This window comes from Ceratina calcarata, unplaced genomic scaffold, assembly GCF_001652005.2.
Source record: "Ceratina calcarata isolate Rehan_Ccalc_2016 unplaced genomic scaffold, ASM165200v1 scaffold79.2, whole genome shotgun sequence".
Lineage (NCBI taxonomy): Eukaryota > Metazoa > Arthropoda > Insecta > Hymenoptera > Apidae > Ceratina > Ceratina calcarata.
In genome coordinates, this window is record NW_017179212.1 from 169,104 (window position 1) to 186,449 (window position 17,346).

Here is a 17,346-nt window from a genome sequence, read left to right on the forward strand (position 1 = left end):
ATTCTTAAGACAATAATTATAGACTAACTAAATGCTTATAGAATTATTTAAAATTTTTTATATTTGGTTTTCACGATATTTGATATAACACGAGTTTCCTGACGCATTAATTGCTACAACCTTGGTTTCGTTACACGCACGCACTATATTCTTTCTCTCTTTTTTAGTGCATAAATTGAACCGAAAACTTTTGAGACAACCTAATATTTTACACGATAAAATGAAAAAAAGATTGGTCTTTCACTACCGAAACGGCATTCCACGATGGTATCAGGGATATCCAAGGACAGAATCGTAAGTGCGTCCTGTCGCGTGAACGCAGGATGGAACCAGTTTTTAAAACGTGACTCACAATTGTCCCGTATGCGGCAGCTCGTAAAAAATAAAAATATCTGAATAAAACTCGTCCCACGGACTCGTCAATGCCCGAACGTCTCGCAATTACGCGTCACGTTAGTACATATGTATATACGAGCAAACGAAAAACAGTTGTGGACCGTATGCGTGCACGTTGGTAAAACGTTGATCATCGACACGTGTAACCGAGGATGCCGAGTCACGTTTCTCGATCCAACCTCATTCGTATCAGAAGCTGACGCGGCAAACATTAGATTTATTCTTCCCAGAAACATGTGGAAGTAGTTAAAGATCGATCCGAATTTATCGAGAAAAAAAACTGATTTCCTGTTTAGACGCTTCAGCGTAAATTCCAAACTTACGCTCCACGCTTTACATCTTTACGATTCTATTTATAACGTGCCTATTTATTTTTGCTACGTTACCTTCTGTATTTCTGTTTTCTCTACTTGTTCTTAACTGTTTAATCATTTTAGGAGCCTACTGTTTCCCAGTCGAGACATTTGGCCAGACTCACGTCAGGAATTTTCGACCATCGGTTTTTCCCGGTCTTTCTATGATGCTTTGTTCATCGTCTCTCATTTTTCGTATGCTTTTGTTTCCTTTTCCCTTCATAGACTAACACTTTCTTCAATCTTTCTTTCTTTCTATGTTTTTTAAAGGTAGAAAGAAAGAAAGGTTGAAGGATCTCTGGAAATGGTCAGTAAACATTAGACCAGAGGTGGGGAACGTACGACCACCGTTAGTTTCTTGTGCGGCCTTCTTGTACAGATGTTACCGAGCTATCTAATCAATTAATTATTAACCCTTTCGCTACGGACACCGACTATAGTCGGCGGCCGCGCGACGTGCTGTGTGTACGGGTGCCGACTATAATCGGCGTCCGAATATCTTTTGTAAGGCACAAAACTATAATAAAAAACAAGGATTATAATATAAAGTATCTAAAAAAAAAAATAATAAAAAAAAATATAAAGTGATCCCGCGGAACGGACTGCCGTAGCGAAAGGGTTAATTACATAACCAATTATTGTGTTCAAAATTATTGTGTTAGTTATTTATATGAATTATTTAGTTGTTTATATTATTAGTTTAGTTATTAGTTATTTATATGAATGAAATTCATTATTCATTTTTACAAAAACAAAAAGCGAAATTATTTTCCGAACAACCCATTAGATAATATACATATATAATATATTTTTAAGTGACACTCGTTGTATAAAGCATTCACGAACGAGCCATAGGTGGCAAACGCTCGTGACTCGTGACACTTTCCTGCACGAATCACGGATGAAAGGTCGGGTCGTGTCGTTTAATGACACGTGGGAAATGTTTCAGGATCGAGCACACACAACGATACCTCGTGTTTTCCTTTCTGTGTCGCGTAACACTCCCACCGAATAGGCCACTTTTCATTCGAGTAAACGCGTATATTCTCTTCGAACCTCGTGTTCCTATCACGCACGTGTCTCACGACGACGCGTTCCATATAAAAGATTCGTTCGCGTCGCCCACAGAGTAATTGCTAGTCCTATCAAACGTGTCCGACTGTCGTTAAACCATAGGTCTTCGTCATTTAACAATTGTACTCGTAACGGAGACGTAGAAATATAACCGGATGATTAATGGCCGTGAAAAAGCTGGATTTTAAGATCCTAACTTCTGTAAGCGTACATCACGCCACTCGTAAAAATAATCTATCGACTTACAATTTATGAAGATACAAGAGAATTGCGACCGATTTTAAGAATGCGATTGATTTAAATAACTATATATGCTTCATTTCGTGCATCCCAATTTCATACAATACTGTTTTTCGTATGGAGTACTTTCCATCGAGAAAGTGAATCCTGACCCAGTGAAATCGTTCCGATTCATGATTCTAAGGTCGAGATCTGACAGAACGGTACCGAGAGTTTCAACCTAGTTTAAGATTAACGTACCGTTAAGATAAGGCAGCGTTTATACAGAATGACACAGCAGTTTGTTATATTTTTAATGAAACGTCGATAAAAGTTGCTGCAACTACTATAACGATAGACGCTGTGTATTAATTTTAACAAGCGTGTAAGGGGGAAGTTGCTGGAATAGAAACTTCTAGAAATTGCTGAAAAAGCGACGCGAACCGGTGCTGCGATACGGCGGGAGGATTTTCAGGTCAGAGCGGCTGGTCTAACGAAGTAACGACACGCTTGAGAATATGAAACGTCGAGTAACGATTCGCGAAAGTTGACGAATATAAGTCAATTTCCCGTCGATAATTTTGTTTAGGGTTTCAAATAAAATACAAGTATCGTTTGTCAAATTATTGTCAGATTAATCTCGTGGAAGAATAATTGGACACACGAAATATAAAAAATGAAATGCACATTATGATTTTTAAAATAGAAAACAAATTTCTATTTAGATTTCATTTGACATTACAAATGGTTTATTTTGCATAAACGTCTGCTCTTCATTGATAAGAAGTAGTGAGTAAGACTAGAACATTTTTCTTTTATGTTTTCCTCATTGAGGAAAATATCGTTCCCGGCAGTGAAAATGAAGAATGTTTGCCACGTTAAAAAAATATACAAAATATTACAAGATAAGTGCCTATTACAATCTTTGCATGATAAAATAAATCTCTATTTAGAATACATTTTTTAAACTGATACCACGAATGTTTTATTTAGTATAAAAATCTGTAGTCTAGCGATGATATCGGTCTTACAATTAGAGCCAGTAAACTAAGATGGATCCTGTTGGGATAAACGAATAGAACTTAAATTCAGTAATTCTCTCGCTGGATATTAAAGTGCATAAAACAATTTCATGAAATAAAATTGTTTGAAAGAAGAAACGAAGAGTCAAAGACCTCAAGAGATTCATAGTGACGATTTTTGCTGAAAGAGAGCGTTGTTCCTCTCAAGAAAAACGTGTCTACATGGTCTCGTGATCTCATGTTAAACGGAACAGATACAATTTTATTTTCAGATTTGCATTTTGTAAGAGATTGGTTAATTACATTTTGCATAAACAATCCATTCTACGAAAGAATTTCCATAATTACTTGGAGCGAACGATCAGAGATGAACTATGAATCTGGTTAATTATACATCGTAAAAAAGAAAAGACTATTGATAAAAAGTAGTCGCACCCGTAAGGTCAGTGTGACGTAGTAATTTTTTTTTCTATCGACTGATAATACGGGTTAATATTTCTGAAAGCACGTGGGACGTGCAGAGTGAGCGGAGGTCGAATAGGAAATGAATTAACTTAACAAAGGAGAACTGGTTTTCCGGTTGACAAATAGTGGATAAATCGAGAGAACGGAACTAACAATAAGTTTCCGTTTCAGAATTCGCTCGTTGACGTAACGAGCTGACCGGGGAAAGTTGGTAAGAGTTCGTACAGCGCGTTACGATTCAATTTTCTGGGATACTCGCGATTTCAAAGAGAAAATCGGCCGATCAATTTTAGCCACCGGTTTCTCGCGAACGCGCGCGCAGTAATCAAAGAGGTTTACTGGTAGCTGCACAAAGGAGAGCCTGATTTGCAATTCATGCGGCGTTACCAGTGTCTCGAGAGATCGCGCTAAAACGGTCTGGCTGCCTAATAGTACGAATAAAAACACAGAAAACTCCGGCTGTAGAGAACGTGTGCTCGGGCTCGTGACGACCGAGTCGCATGCTGCGCATTGTTATCTTTCCTCACGTTCTTTCTTAAACATGTTCGTGCCTCGCGGTGAATGCTTTTATCTCCGGCGGAGATAAGAAGATGCACGTGCGGGGATAGGCAAACGAATTTCGCATAAAAATTATTTCTATCATTAGAGACGTGGCGGTATGTTCGATGACCATTGATGGCTGAGTTTGACTCCGTAGGGTGGATCTAGCAAACGAATGACTCGCGCTTGTGATTAACTTCTTTGCGTAACACGTTCGTACTCAAATAATGCTTACGTAAACACAAGGACGTGGCATGCAGTAAAGAATGGCATCTCTTTAAGCGCAATACACCTGCCTTCGTGACGCACTGCATCGCCAAGGACCTTTCCTTTGTAATTTATGGATAAATGATAGCGTTTGTCGAACGTCTACACGATTACTGAAAAATTGATGTATCAAAGTCAAAGGCAAGCTTCCGTCAATCATTTGAGGAACAAATAAAATACAGAATAATGTAATAGGACAGAGCAGGTTCTCCCAAACTTCTTCTGCAATGGAATCGGAAATTTTATACAATGCTCTTAAGGGTTACGTTGCGTATTACGCAAATAAAAAGTCGCCTGTCTCCTGATAGCATCGTCCGCTAAATAAAACTTAATGCGAGCCAGTAATCGGTTTAACGGCTACTCGAATTAAACGCTAATTGGTCTCAAGGGCCATCAGAATTGCCTCTCGCGTTATCTGCCGAGTAAATCCACCGATGTTATTTTTATTTGATTATCGTGCGACATGTTTTCCATGTTTCCTTCCATCTGATTATTGCCACGTTGTTCTTGACGACGTTATTTAAAATATAGTGAATGTAAATGACTGAAACTTTTGTAACATGGAATTCAGAGACTTGGGAAAAGATCTGTTGTGTACTTAATTAATATACATTTGAATTGATGATCGTAAAATGTTACGGAATGTGTGTCACACATATTGCATTCATATGAGTATGTAGTTAATCATTATCAAGAGCACGTATGCGTTGCATATACGTAGCCTTGATTTAACCTTCCATTTGTGACTTACAATTAATATCTTTATCACCTGCTTTTGTTTTTCTACCGCGATTGTTTCCTTTCGTTACGCGCTTCGGATTTTATTATCGAGCACGACGTTTTAATTGCTACACACAGTAACTTAAACACAGTAATATCAATGAATCAATGAGAAAAGAAGAGAAATGTTAGAAAAGTCTTGTGACTACCCTAGTGCCTTAATGCAAGAGCTATTTTTGGTTCAATCGCGAAGTTCGACGAATTGATGTTCTAGATGGATTATTGAATACGTCGTGGAGCGGTTCGTTGAATGCAATTTACTTGCGTTCCCCGGAGAATTGAGCCAATAATCCGCAACGAGGTCGCCACGCCAGTAAGAAGTGCGTCGATAAGAATTGCCCCATGCATTATTTGGCGCCGACTTATTTCACTCGCAAGACGACATGCGATATTAAAAAAAATTAAACATCATGCGCCTTACTTCTTTCTTTGCAATTCCGAGGAATAGCAGTTTATTTAAATTTTTAAATTTTTTAATCTTCAACAAAATATTGCCTGCTAAAAATCATCAAACCCATCTTTCTCGCTGATTTTCAATTAGAAAAATTATTAAAATTATTATTATATATTAAAGCATGTAAAATGTACAATTGCAAAATAAATATAAAAAATAATAAAGCTTTTTTTGTGACACAAGTAAATCATTAAAATAAATGTTGTGGGGTCAATAAGAGGCTTTGAAGATTTTTAAATGCTCGATATTAAATAAGGTTTGCCGACCCCTATATTAGTGTCCTCGCTGTTCTGTTGCAAGCGAATATACTCTAGTCTCTAACTTGCGTCCACCTTAAGCAACTAATCGTAAATACGCATGTATTATGTATATAGGTAGCAAAAGCGGAAGGGACGGTGAGCTTCCGGTGAGAGAAGCCCCATCGGATCGTGTCGTAGCATTTTCCTGGCCTCTTCCGTCCAGCTACCTATGTACATGCAAGCGAATAACCGTGTCGTATACGCGCACTATGTAACAAGTCGACCACCTTTAACGCGTCCGATTAACAGTGCAACGAACTCGAAATTTCTCACCGTCGCATTTCTTCTAATTTCGTTAATTCATTTAAAAAAGTGATTGCTTCGTCAGAACTCCCAGTAAATTAGGATTTATAGTGAGAATTTTAAGTATAAGTTTTATACAATTGATTTCTTTATATTTGACACTATTTCGTGTATACCTATTTCGACCAAAATGTGCCTTTCGATACCTTTTTTTATTATTAATAAATTCATGACAAATGACAAGAAAATATTGACTCTACAGAGTCTGAATAGGATTTCATATATCTCTGAATTCAGATTATATTAATAACAATTTAAGTCATCGACGAACGTCATTGAAATTATCAGTGCACGGTTCATTACTTTCGTTCGCATTTAATTATCCGTGAAACGAGGTCAACGTCGGGCTACTTACGTATTGACCGGGACAAACGTAACGCTTGGAGGGGTGATCGCAAGAGGGGCGATTAACTAAGCTTCATACTTAATACGACACTTATCCACAATGTGGTTGACCCATAATTTGCACTAGCGACCAGCGTGCAAGACACGGCTTAATCAACTACAATCAGGAGGGCTATCCGCGAAAGGAAGACGTAACGACCGCGTGGGTGTTACGACTCGGACACTGAAGCACTCTCTTCAAAATCTCCACAACTGATCAACGAATTCAACAAAATGTTCCAGAATTAGAATTTTCAAACTGGTGTCTTCTATGAACAAGAAAAGCAAGGTTGCTCAAAAATATAAGCAGATTTTTTTGGATGTAATAAAACAATGTAAAAGAAGTAATTAATATATCTGTGCAACATCTCATTAAGGCAATATAAGAATACATAAAACTGAAGAAAATACCTGTATCACTTCTTTTATATTGTTTTATTATATCCAAAGATTTATTAATCTAAGGGCAATAAGATATTTAATAAACAAATAATACATAATAAAAAAATAATTTTAACATTATTTCAGTAATTTTAACATCATTTCGAAAAGTTATTCTTTTTCTTTGGACATTATATAAGCGACATTCCACAACGAAGAACACACTGATTAAATCAATCTGATAATACTGGTATTAATGTACGTAACAATGATTCTGACCATCTATCTCAAATGACCAGGGCTCACGTACTTTTGAGCGGCAGTGTAGGCTTACCGAAGAGCTTCTAAAGAGTGTTGCGGGTATTCATAACGTGCGTGCATCGACAACGAACACGATACTGGATTATGTCGCGTTACAGACATATTGAACGCGATACGTACCATATGTACGTCGCGAAAACCGGATACGTGCGGGCGCGTGTAACGTGTCTTCTTCGTGCTCGCTGTTTACGTTCCTCGCACGTTGTCGATCGTACAAAAAATGCCAGACGCACACGTGCTCTTTTATTCCCTCGACAGATGCCCGGAATTTTAAGCTAATTTCCCGTGTCCCCATCGTTCAATTTGTCATAACTCTACCTTTTATTTTCGTATTTTTCTTTTTAGAAGATTTATTTATAATCTAAGTGGCGACGACAGTTCTTGACAAACATAATCTATAACGTTGTAACTATACTTAGAATCTCGAGTATTTGCAAAATTACTTTTTTTAAGTATCGAACACGAAGCGGGAAAAAGAGGTAATTTATTATTTCAGATGGTATTCTCGAAACGATGGAACTCGGCCAACAGGCAAACGATAACGAAAGTGCTCATGTACGTTTGAACACGTGGTGGAAAGAATCCATAATTCTTGCGCAAACGTATGGAAGAATACTTACTCAGAATACTGCGCAATTTTTCAGAACGAAATCGAATCGAATTGAATCGCGTTCACCGAACAAACTTTCGGACACGCCAATTTCGTCCGAACTCGCCGAATCGTATTTCCCCGACGACGAAAACGCTTTGTCATACCCTAAGTTCGGATTTCAGTATCGCGATTTCAATCCCATTCTTCGGTCGCGTTTCGTTTTCGCTCGTCGCGCAAACTTCAATTGATTCGATCTTCCTCAATTGTTTTATAATCAGAATGAATATTTCTTATCATTGCAATTTTGATATCTCGAATATTTTAGTACCTTGCGCATTATATTTTCATAATCAATTTTGTTATACATCGATAATCTCTGCAGTCTGAAAATTAATAATCGAATCATTGGTTTAATGAATAAACAGTTGTTATGAATTATTCAGTACGAATAGGAATAATCGAAGCAAGGGGATTATCTGGGGCAAGAAGTTGGCTCGACGCGTTCGAATGCAGCGCATGAATTTAGCCGTGCGTATTGCCACGGGATCCAGATGTTCCCTATTTTTACTTGAAACGGGATGCAAATAGTGCAGCTGAAAGGGAACGAATCCGAGAACGTTGAACTGTGAGCGTCGCGTCGCGCCGCTAGTATTGTGACGGGAGATATGATTCACGAGATTAAAGTTTATCTGCCGGCCGCGGCTATCGTTGCGTAAACGTGAAGAGTGCACGCGAGCAGGTGAATCGGTAACAGCGTGGAAAAGTCGATAAGCATTCGCATTTGAAAAGCTATTTAAAATACACGACGGTATCTATTGAAATAGCAAGTCTGACCAATTTTCCTATTTCCTGATTTCAGCACGCGATAATTTGGTTTTCAATTAGGTCATCGTTTTCAATTGTATTACAACAAGTTTTATGAATACGTAGAAACGGTAAATAATTACTACTTCCGGTTAAATCTTTCGAACAAAACGTTATTTGCATTTTTCGTGAAGTGCGGCTGATAACAGAGAAGAGAAGCGGCACGTAAGCAGTAAAACGTACAAACAGACCAGATAGAAGGTGCATAAGCGTGTTCTATATGTACAGTTGCCGCCGAGGCGCTTAGCTGATTTATATCTCTTCTTTGATAAGTTGATAGATAAATACGAGATAACAGATACCGTTCCATACAAGCAGTGCAACTTGAATACATTTTTTCACTGAATTATCAAACTGATACGATAATTGTATTGAATATAATCGATTAGCTATAATAACTTTGTTTCTTTCAAAATAAATAAGAACATTGTGTAAAGGATTGTAGTACTATAGAACGTAAGTTAAAGTTAAAAAGATAGACAGTATATAAATGAGTAAAATGATAAACGACTTCCATTCAATCATCCATTTATATTTTTACTTATGTATTTATTTCCTGTTTATTTAGTCATAGGCTTAATAACTGGATAATGAATTATGTAGTAAAGCCTTTATTGCTTTCCCTTTCGACGTTACAATGGCAAACTTCTGTAATATTAAAAAGAACTAGTTCCGTGCATCAACAAAAAACAAACATGAACATATAATTATTAAGTTCCGTACTTGATCACCTTTTTGTCTCCTTATCTTTATCTATACGTAGATCTTTTGGAAGAAGCCAATGTCCACTAGTTTCTTAATTTGAAAGTATTTATGTGTATGCATGTTTCTTTATACCTCGTTCTAAAAAATGTAATTAAAATGTAAAACAATATTAATATAGGATTGAGTTCTTCAACTGATCTTTGGGCATTGTAAAAAAATCTTAATCGAGCATTGAAAAAATTAGGCATGAATTTAATACTATTTTCGGGTCTTGTTCCCATCGGCGAAATGAAGACAATTGAAAACGGATCGACAATCATTGTCTCAGGCTGTAAATAGAATCTCGAGTTTAGCACGACAGTTCTGCTAGAGCTCGGACTGTTCTCTTTGCACACCATTTAAAAGTTCCATTGTCGCTTAATTGCCCGTACAGCCTTGAAACGAGCGGGCTGATCGAGCGAGGCAAGAGTGAATCGCATGGAAAGCGCAATCACGCTTTTCCGTGAGAGAATTCTGGCACGATAGCTTGGCAGTTCTTTGTGCCATGGTAAATTCGACTCGATTCACGCGAGTGCCCACTTCTCCGGCTGTCGATCGTACAACGACCGCGTTGTGTCGATTGTCGACACGAAAACCACTCGGGTAAGTATGCACGTACGTATCACGAGTGCCCTTTTTGTTTCGAGTTCCGAGAAGGGGTCGTCGAGCTGTAGAAAAAATAATGAAATCGATGGGGCAATCGTTTCACGAACGTGCGAATCTGTCGAGTGCCTCCCTCGCCATTTGCCGTCGTTCTGAACGACTGGAGAGAGTAATGGCATTTTAATGCGGCACTGAATAAAATCGAGCTGTCCGATGAATCACAACGGAGGCTTATTGTACGCGAAACTATGTATAGAGACTGCTAGTAACTAGAAACAGGTGAGCGGAAAGGAAAGGTACATGCGTAGATGCAAAACGTTCTTCAGCGGCTGCATACTTATCGCAGAAATTGCAATCATGGAAGTAATAATAACTACTACATAGAAAATAAGATAAATACGCGATAGTAAACAGGAAACGGGAGGCTGCGACATTTTCCATGGAACATCTATTGAACGTTGTTTGCGCAAATTACGACGTTATTGATGAAATCAGTTTTCTCGGGGACGAAACTCGAAACGATTCGAGTATTACGATTTGATAACCTCCCGATCTGTCGTCTCAGTAATTTGGGATATCGCACAAGAACTGGGGAACGCATTCATGTTACTTTCGTTGTTCTTGAGACTCTCGACTCTAGTTAAAATCTTACTGCGACGCAGAACTCTTCAAGTCAGCAGTGAACGGTCGCACTTATATCCTTATTGTAGCTAAATCCCTCGGATCATGTGGCGATTGCTTTCATAAAATCGGTTTTACCGTGGTTTATACACATACATGTATACATGACGTTCAAATAGAAAGTACACCGTGAAACGACTGTATCTCGTGTTTTACGATAGAATAGCATGCCAGAAAAGTTGAACGACTTTGAAAAATGTTCGACGCGATTGATTGAATAGGATCGAATTACACAAACAGGAAATAAGAGCGAACGTCGCAACCGATCGATGTCGGTTGCATTTTCAATGCATTCCAGGAATCGAAATTATTTCTTCTACGCTCATACAGCGAGAACGAAGACTGTGCTACATACGCAAATTTGGGGAACGTATAAAATTTTTTAAACATGCCGGAGGTCATTCGTTACGTGAACTTTGCTATTTATGTACCTTCGGCAAGAAAGAACCTTTTCTTTCCTCTCTCTCTCTCTTTCTCTCGATTGTTCTCATGTTGTCGGCAACTAATCCGCTCCCTCTTATTGTTCGAAGTTCCAACGTCTCTACATTTCGTTTTTTCGCAACGAGTCTTCGAGAGAACGGGGTAAAGGATCGGGAATAGAGGAGGCTAGACGCAACAAGTTGAAAACTTACCGAGATCCGTGTAGGCGACGCTCGAATCGAGATGCTCGAGCACGCAGAAGGCCAACAACAGGATGTACAGCCATCGTCGCGGAGTCCCGTCATAGCCACGGTTAAAGCACCACCGTTCACACGCCATATTTACCAAGCAGCAAGCTGGCCGAGTCTCCTGGCGCTACACGAATATTACAAATCCGAGCACTGTTCGCGTGTGTCTCGTCCGGCCGTCCGCAACCGCAACGGGAAGGACGAAAACGGGGTGGGGATGTGGAAAAACGACGAGACGGGAACACGAAAGGCTAAACTCGGATACGAGCGAAACGTTCCAGAAGTCTTAATCGAGGCACGTAAAAGTCTTTCGTTCACCACGATGCTCGCCGAATGTCACCGAATTTTTCGAGTCGCCACGACGGTCCAATCGCGGTTATCCCGATTCCAATTCAGTGTGTCGCGTTTGTTTTAGACGGATAGATACGAGCCGTGCGTAGAAGGCGGAATTCGCTTGATTCTCCTTCGACACTTATTCAAACCGGTACCGAACTGAGGACGACGTCTCGGCGATAGCTTGCGCCTTCAACAGCATGTCGACTCTCACTGACTCACTGCCACTCCGCTCGCTCCGGCAGCGGCACTCACTGGCATTGGCTCACCTTCTAGTCACACTCACACTCGAATTTGCTACCTCCGCCCAGGGATCTCAGAATTTATCCCGCATGGTTCGTTTCCCCTCTTTTTCGCCCATATTCCGATCCCCACTACTATTCTCCTCTTGCGCCATCGCTGACCATGCCTATAGCATATCCCCGTCGAGTACCAGTCTCCACTCCACCATGGTCGCGTCGTCCCCACTTTCCGGCCGAGGGATAAATTCTGAGATCCCTGCCTCCATCGCGCCGCTACGTTCTGCCACCGTTCTGCTTTCCTACCAGTTTACGTTGTGCTCTATTCAGATTTCAGATAATTTTAAATGACAATAGAACCGAGAGAATTTCAGGAAAAATCGGAACACCGCGTATTTCTAGTACGCAAGTTTATTGATCTTTCTAAAATCGAATTGGACTATAACAATGACATGAAAAACTGTTAAAGAAGGATGTAAGCAATATATTCTGATTTGTTCTAAGATATAATTGGTAGTGCTTTTAAATATAAAATTATTGATATAAATGCGTCTCGCAAAATCATGGAACTTCGTGTCGTAGATGGGAATCATCGTTTTCCATGTTGCCCTCGATAAAACAAAAATATCGTCGTCAATTTACTATTGAAACATTTTATTTGATTTTATTATCTCTTATCAATTTCTTAAGATTGACGTAGCGAGGATTTAAGGTATCTTTACTAGTAGGAGATAAAGTTGCATAAATAAATTTTAACATGTAAATATATCGGCAATAAAGACTTCTATTATCCCTAAAGATGATAACACATTGTTCTATCATAAAAATTTGAGACCTGCAGACGAACTTGACTAGTTGACGCGATTTGTTAGTAGTTCCACGTTCCACCGAGGAGAGATTCTTAACAATCTTAAAAAATAGCATCTGATCTGATCTTTATTTTTCATTTGCGAATATCTCATTAAATTTAATATTTGCTTTGGATACAATTTTTGATTCCTAGGAAGCAAATCGGGAACGATTTCTTAAGACAAAAATTGTTAAGAAATAATAATGTTGCGTGTCAATTATTTTTCACAAAACGTGCTACAGTTCTTTTTCATCAAATCTTTCTATGTGCGGAAGGCAAGTTTCAGTTACAGAACCTAAAGATAATTCACTGTGGATGCTAGAAGGAATGATGTTAGAATCGGCCGGGGAAATAGGGGCAACTATCCCTTTTAATTGACCAATGTGCGACTCTGATCTCAAATCGTTGGTCACTGTTTGGTGTTGGTTGAATATAGCCTGTGTAAGGGAGAAAATAGGTAAAATAGTTTCCGCAATTTCGTGTTTGTTCGTATATCGAACAAGATTTTTACCGTAAATGTCACGTTATCTGGGAACGTTCTGTGACAATGTGTGTCGCACGTATTGTGAGGGAAATTCAGGGAACTGTTTACTTGTTGCACTTGTTCATACTTTTTCCTTAACAAATACGATCGATCAGTCGTTCTATATATGTAATCTAATTCATCGAACGCGTCGAGTGCCAAGAGAAGTTTGGAATCGCGAATCCTTGCGTATTCATCCTTCTCGTTGATATCTTCCTCCAGTTTCACCGACTGAATTATTTTAGCTTCCTTCTCCTTCGTCAACGAGGCCCACAAATTGTAACGTTGTATCATCAGAAAAAGTGCTTGCCCATCCATACCAAGCGGAGTAATTCCGACTTGTTCGAAATATTTAGCCACTTCTACCCACATCTGACCCAATTTCAACGTAAAATATAAATGTATCATCGATATCGTAATCTGGAAATGTATTGGGATGGAAAAATGTTGAAATTAGTGATTCTACTTATTACGAGACTCACTCTGTCTTCTGTCGAGAGATTAGAATACAATATTTTATAACGTTCCTTTGCCATCTCATATCTTTCCCTATCCCTTTCGATTAACTTAAAAATGCTATATATTTTCGATCTGACCGAACCAACTATGTCTGTTAATGCCGGACTAATACCTGTATCTAATTTAACGTGATAAGTGTCCACCCATTGTTGCCTGCTCATTTGAAGCAATTCGGTATCTAAAACATCACAGATAATACTTTATGAAACTATCGTAACAATGAATTAAAGGTGATAAAAGTTATTATTTGCCTATGGCATTGCCGTCTACGTTTCTGAGCACTTTAATTCGTATCTCTTCTTCCCTCCATATCATCGCTAATAAAGACAATAATCTCCTCTCATTGATTCCTCTCCACGTAGATAAAAACGGGCTACAATGAAAATTGTCGCACATGTCCGTGAGAATACCGAGGTACAGGCAACGAGAATAATAGGGTATGATCTCGATTATGTCGAGGACGATGTACAATCCACCGTAGTGAACAAATTTTTTAAGACTTCTGGGACACCATATTATACACTCCCAAATGTATGCGCCGATGGCTATCAAAAGACTAAACGTTTTCATGTATTATTCTCATGTTCAGATTCGAGGAATCCTAATTTCTATAAATTACCGTTGATCTATTTGAAACTCTTCATTTTTCTTGTAAACGCATCGGAACAGTAGCTCCATGACAAATAGAACGCTGTACTCTGCATATATTTCATGATAAAACTCCTGTTTCCTCATAAGCCTTTCGGCTGATATTAATGTCAATGTTAAAATCCTTTGCAGCTTCATGGTAATTTTATCACAGTTCAAGACAGCTGTGATAAGCTCTATAGTAAGTTGCATACAGCAGTTGTATAATGAAAAGGACAATAAATCGTAATTATTCAGATAGACTAACTGATTAATAGCAATATGATCCCATACTCCCGGAAACATTCAAGCAAAGATGCGTTTTCGCTTAGCACGATTGTGCAAATAGCTTTCGTGCAAGTCATTACTATCTTCTCGTCGAATTTGTTGGTCAAACACCACTCTAACAACAAATACAATCTGGAAAACATTCAAATATAATTTATATAATTGATTTTATAAAAACCGGAAGCAGTGGGCCTATATTTTGTCTACCTAGTACAGCCATCATTTTCTATGAACTGTTGCGGCATTTTTGGAGCTAACACTGCCAGGGCGTTTATAGCGTATGTCCACAAGTCCCAAAATTGAGCCGCGTTCCAAGCGATTTCTGTATTTACGATGTTTGGGTTCACAATATCAAGTATAGCGTGCATCAGGTTTCTGTTTATCATTAGCTACCAAACGAGTATTAATATTTAGAACATCTTTTATTGTCTGATCGTGTCCATTATTTTAATAATTACAAAAATGCAAGCGTCCACTTCTGCCAGATGCGTGACGATCAGTAACAGAATTTTCTCAAATTGCAAATCGTTTATTGTTCTGCCGAATTTGATCGTTTCCGAAAACACTCTCGCTACACCGGTTTCAACACCGATTAAATACTCGATCACGGCTTCCGCTATGCCGCAACTAACAAGATTCCACTTAGGGAACGAGATTAGAATCATAAGAATAACTACGGCAATCTCATTTCTAATCTTCACGTAGAAATTTTTGTATTGGCTGTACCAAATGTACTTTTTAAACGCGTAATACAAGCCCCTGGAAAATACATGTTAACTTCAACTTAATAATTACTTTCAGGCTGTTATTACCATAAGACGCAGTGGTGAGGCGTTTCACTGTTCTTTAAATCAGCCGGTGTATCATTTGGGAAAACTATACATTTCAACAGACTCCACAGAGTGTTCACGATCAGAAAAACTTTATCGTCACTGTAGTCAGCACCAGATAATAGCAAGTCAGGTGGCCTTGTGCAACGTGATTGAGTCGCGTATGGAAGATCCATTCTGGTAAGTATCGTGGTAAGTGCCTCAGCTTCCAACATTCTGCGAGCTTCGTTTAAAGTTATTTAAGATGAAATGCGATAAGCCTATTACGTCTTCCAGTTATGCACATACGTACAACAAGTATCGGATATGGACGAAAGCAATAAAACCAGTTCTAGACGTTTTGGATACATCTCGGTATCGGAAGATTGCAGTAGTTTAACTACGGTCAATGGCAACATAGATTTCTCCATGGCTTTACGACATTGTTCAAGTTTCATTGCATCGACATTCCTTACTTGGGTTCTTAATAACAAAGAATGCAGTACTTCGTGAACTTTTAGAACCTGCTTCTGCGGCAGGATTATGAGAAGATTTCCTAACAATGTGAAATATTGTTCGACTGAATCGGAATTGGTAAAACCCTCCGAAGACTTTTCCAATACAGGTGGCAAACGACAAATCTCTAGCATTCTATCAAGATGCAGCTCGTATTCTTTAACGTTCTCGACGTTCTCCGCCAAGAATTTTAACACTTTTAGTACTAACGGTAGATCTTTGATTTTCTACATATTTTTAAGGATAATTTCGGGAGGGATAGCAAGGGAAAATTTTCTTTTTGTTCATGACGAAATAATTAAATTGTATCTATGAAAGGATACATAGCCATTATTTCCTACTTCGTGAAGGTAATCGTATAAGAGTCTGCTTATACGAATTACGCTATCACTCGTAACAGGATCAGATATAAGTACGTCTAATTTCTGTAAAATTTGATGCGTTTCTAATTTTAATTTTTCATCGAACTCAAAAAATTTATCGGGCAATTTGCTAGTTTTCGGACAAAGATAACTAATATATTTCGGGCAACTAAAATCTTTCCAAACATAATCGACTTCTGATTTATTTTGTATGACTGTTGTCGAAGATTTCTGAAATGTACTTCGCTCCGACTGCATTTTTATTCCTGCATACAAAATGTTCTTTTCAGCTAAACTTAATATTGATTTTTTTATACTTACTTGATACGTAAATTCGATCGAAATAAATTTTGAGTAAAAATCATTTACAGAGGACTAATTTACGTTTATTTTTATATAGAAAAGAAATTCTTACCTTATCTCGCTACATAGATCACAGCAATTCAAAAGAAATGAAAAGTATAACATGTAAATACTGTGTCACGTCAGGATATACAGATTAAAGAATAAAATATGGACAAACGTGAAAGTAAATGGAAATCGGGAAAGACACTCTTTACCACGATTTACTTTGTTTTAGTGACGGGCACTATCGACTAATTTAAAGTATCGACTACCTAGGGAATAATCGCAACGTACTATCGACTAATTAGTCGATACTTTTTAGTCGGATGAAATATCGCTCTCGCGGTTATGCCTCTATATTGTGATCATAGCATTCATATTTAAATAGCATTTTTATTTCGCTATCTTTGACCAAACATGATTTAAAGTAGCGATCACGCATTACATTATTCGATGAATCTACCAAGCCGGAAACCGAGAACATGGTCTGAAATCAATTACATCTGTTTCGTGTCTAATTTATTG

The 17,346-nt window shown here is 38.3% G+C and overlaps 3 protein-coding genes across 3 annotated transcripts in view; all 3 read right to left on the minus strand.

Moving 5' to 3' along the window:
- The window catches only part of l(1)G0289 (plexin domain containing lethal (1) G0289), a 21,132-nt gene extending 9,541 nt beyond the window's left edge, over positions 1–11,591 (minus strand). Inside the window, exon 1 of the mRNA XM_018034518.1 lies at positions 11,375–11,591. Coding sequence (XP_017890007.1) covers positions 11,375–11,501 — 127 coding nt within the window. The 5' untranslated portion in view covers positions 11,502–11,591. The remainder of the gene's footprint in view (positions 1–11,374) is intronic.
- A 721-nt stretch (positions 11,592–12,312) lies between these two features.
- LOC108630919 (cilia- and flagella-associated protein 69) lies at positions 12,313–15,471 on the minus strand. Its single transcript, XM_026818460.1, has 8 exons — positions 15,248–15,471; positions 14,997–15,178; positions 14,770–14,921; positions 14,494–14,698; positions 14,138–14,430; positions 13,838–14,052; positions 13,344–13,775; positions 12,313–13,269 (listed from the first exon to the last, which is right to left on the minus strand). Exons 1-8 carry the CDS (start codon positions 15,452–15,454, stop codon positions 13,069–13,071), a joined length of 1,887 nt encoding a protein of 628 aa, XP_026674261.1. The 5' UTR covers positions 15,455–15,471; the 3' UTR covers positions 12,313–13,068.
- Positions 15,472–15,585: 114 nt separating this feature from the next.
- On the minus strand, positions 15,586–17,335 carry LOC108630906 (uncharacterized). The gene is made up of 3 exons (XM_026818461.1): positions 16,438–17,335; positions 15,912–16,341; positions 15,586–15,842 (listed from the first exon to the last, which is right to left on the minus strand). The coding sequence occupies exons 1-3, from the start codon at positions 16,732–16,734 to the stop codon at positions 15,598–15,600; spliced, it is 972 nt and encodes a 323-aa protein (XP_026674262.1). The 5' UTR covers positions 16,735–17,335; the 3' UTR covers positions 15,586–15,597.
- Between the last annotated feature and the right edge of the window lie 11 nt (positions 17,336–17,346).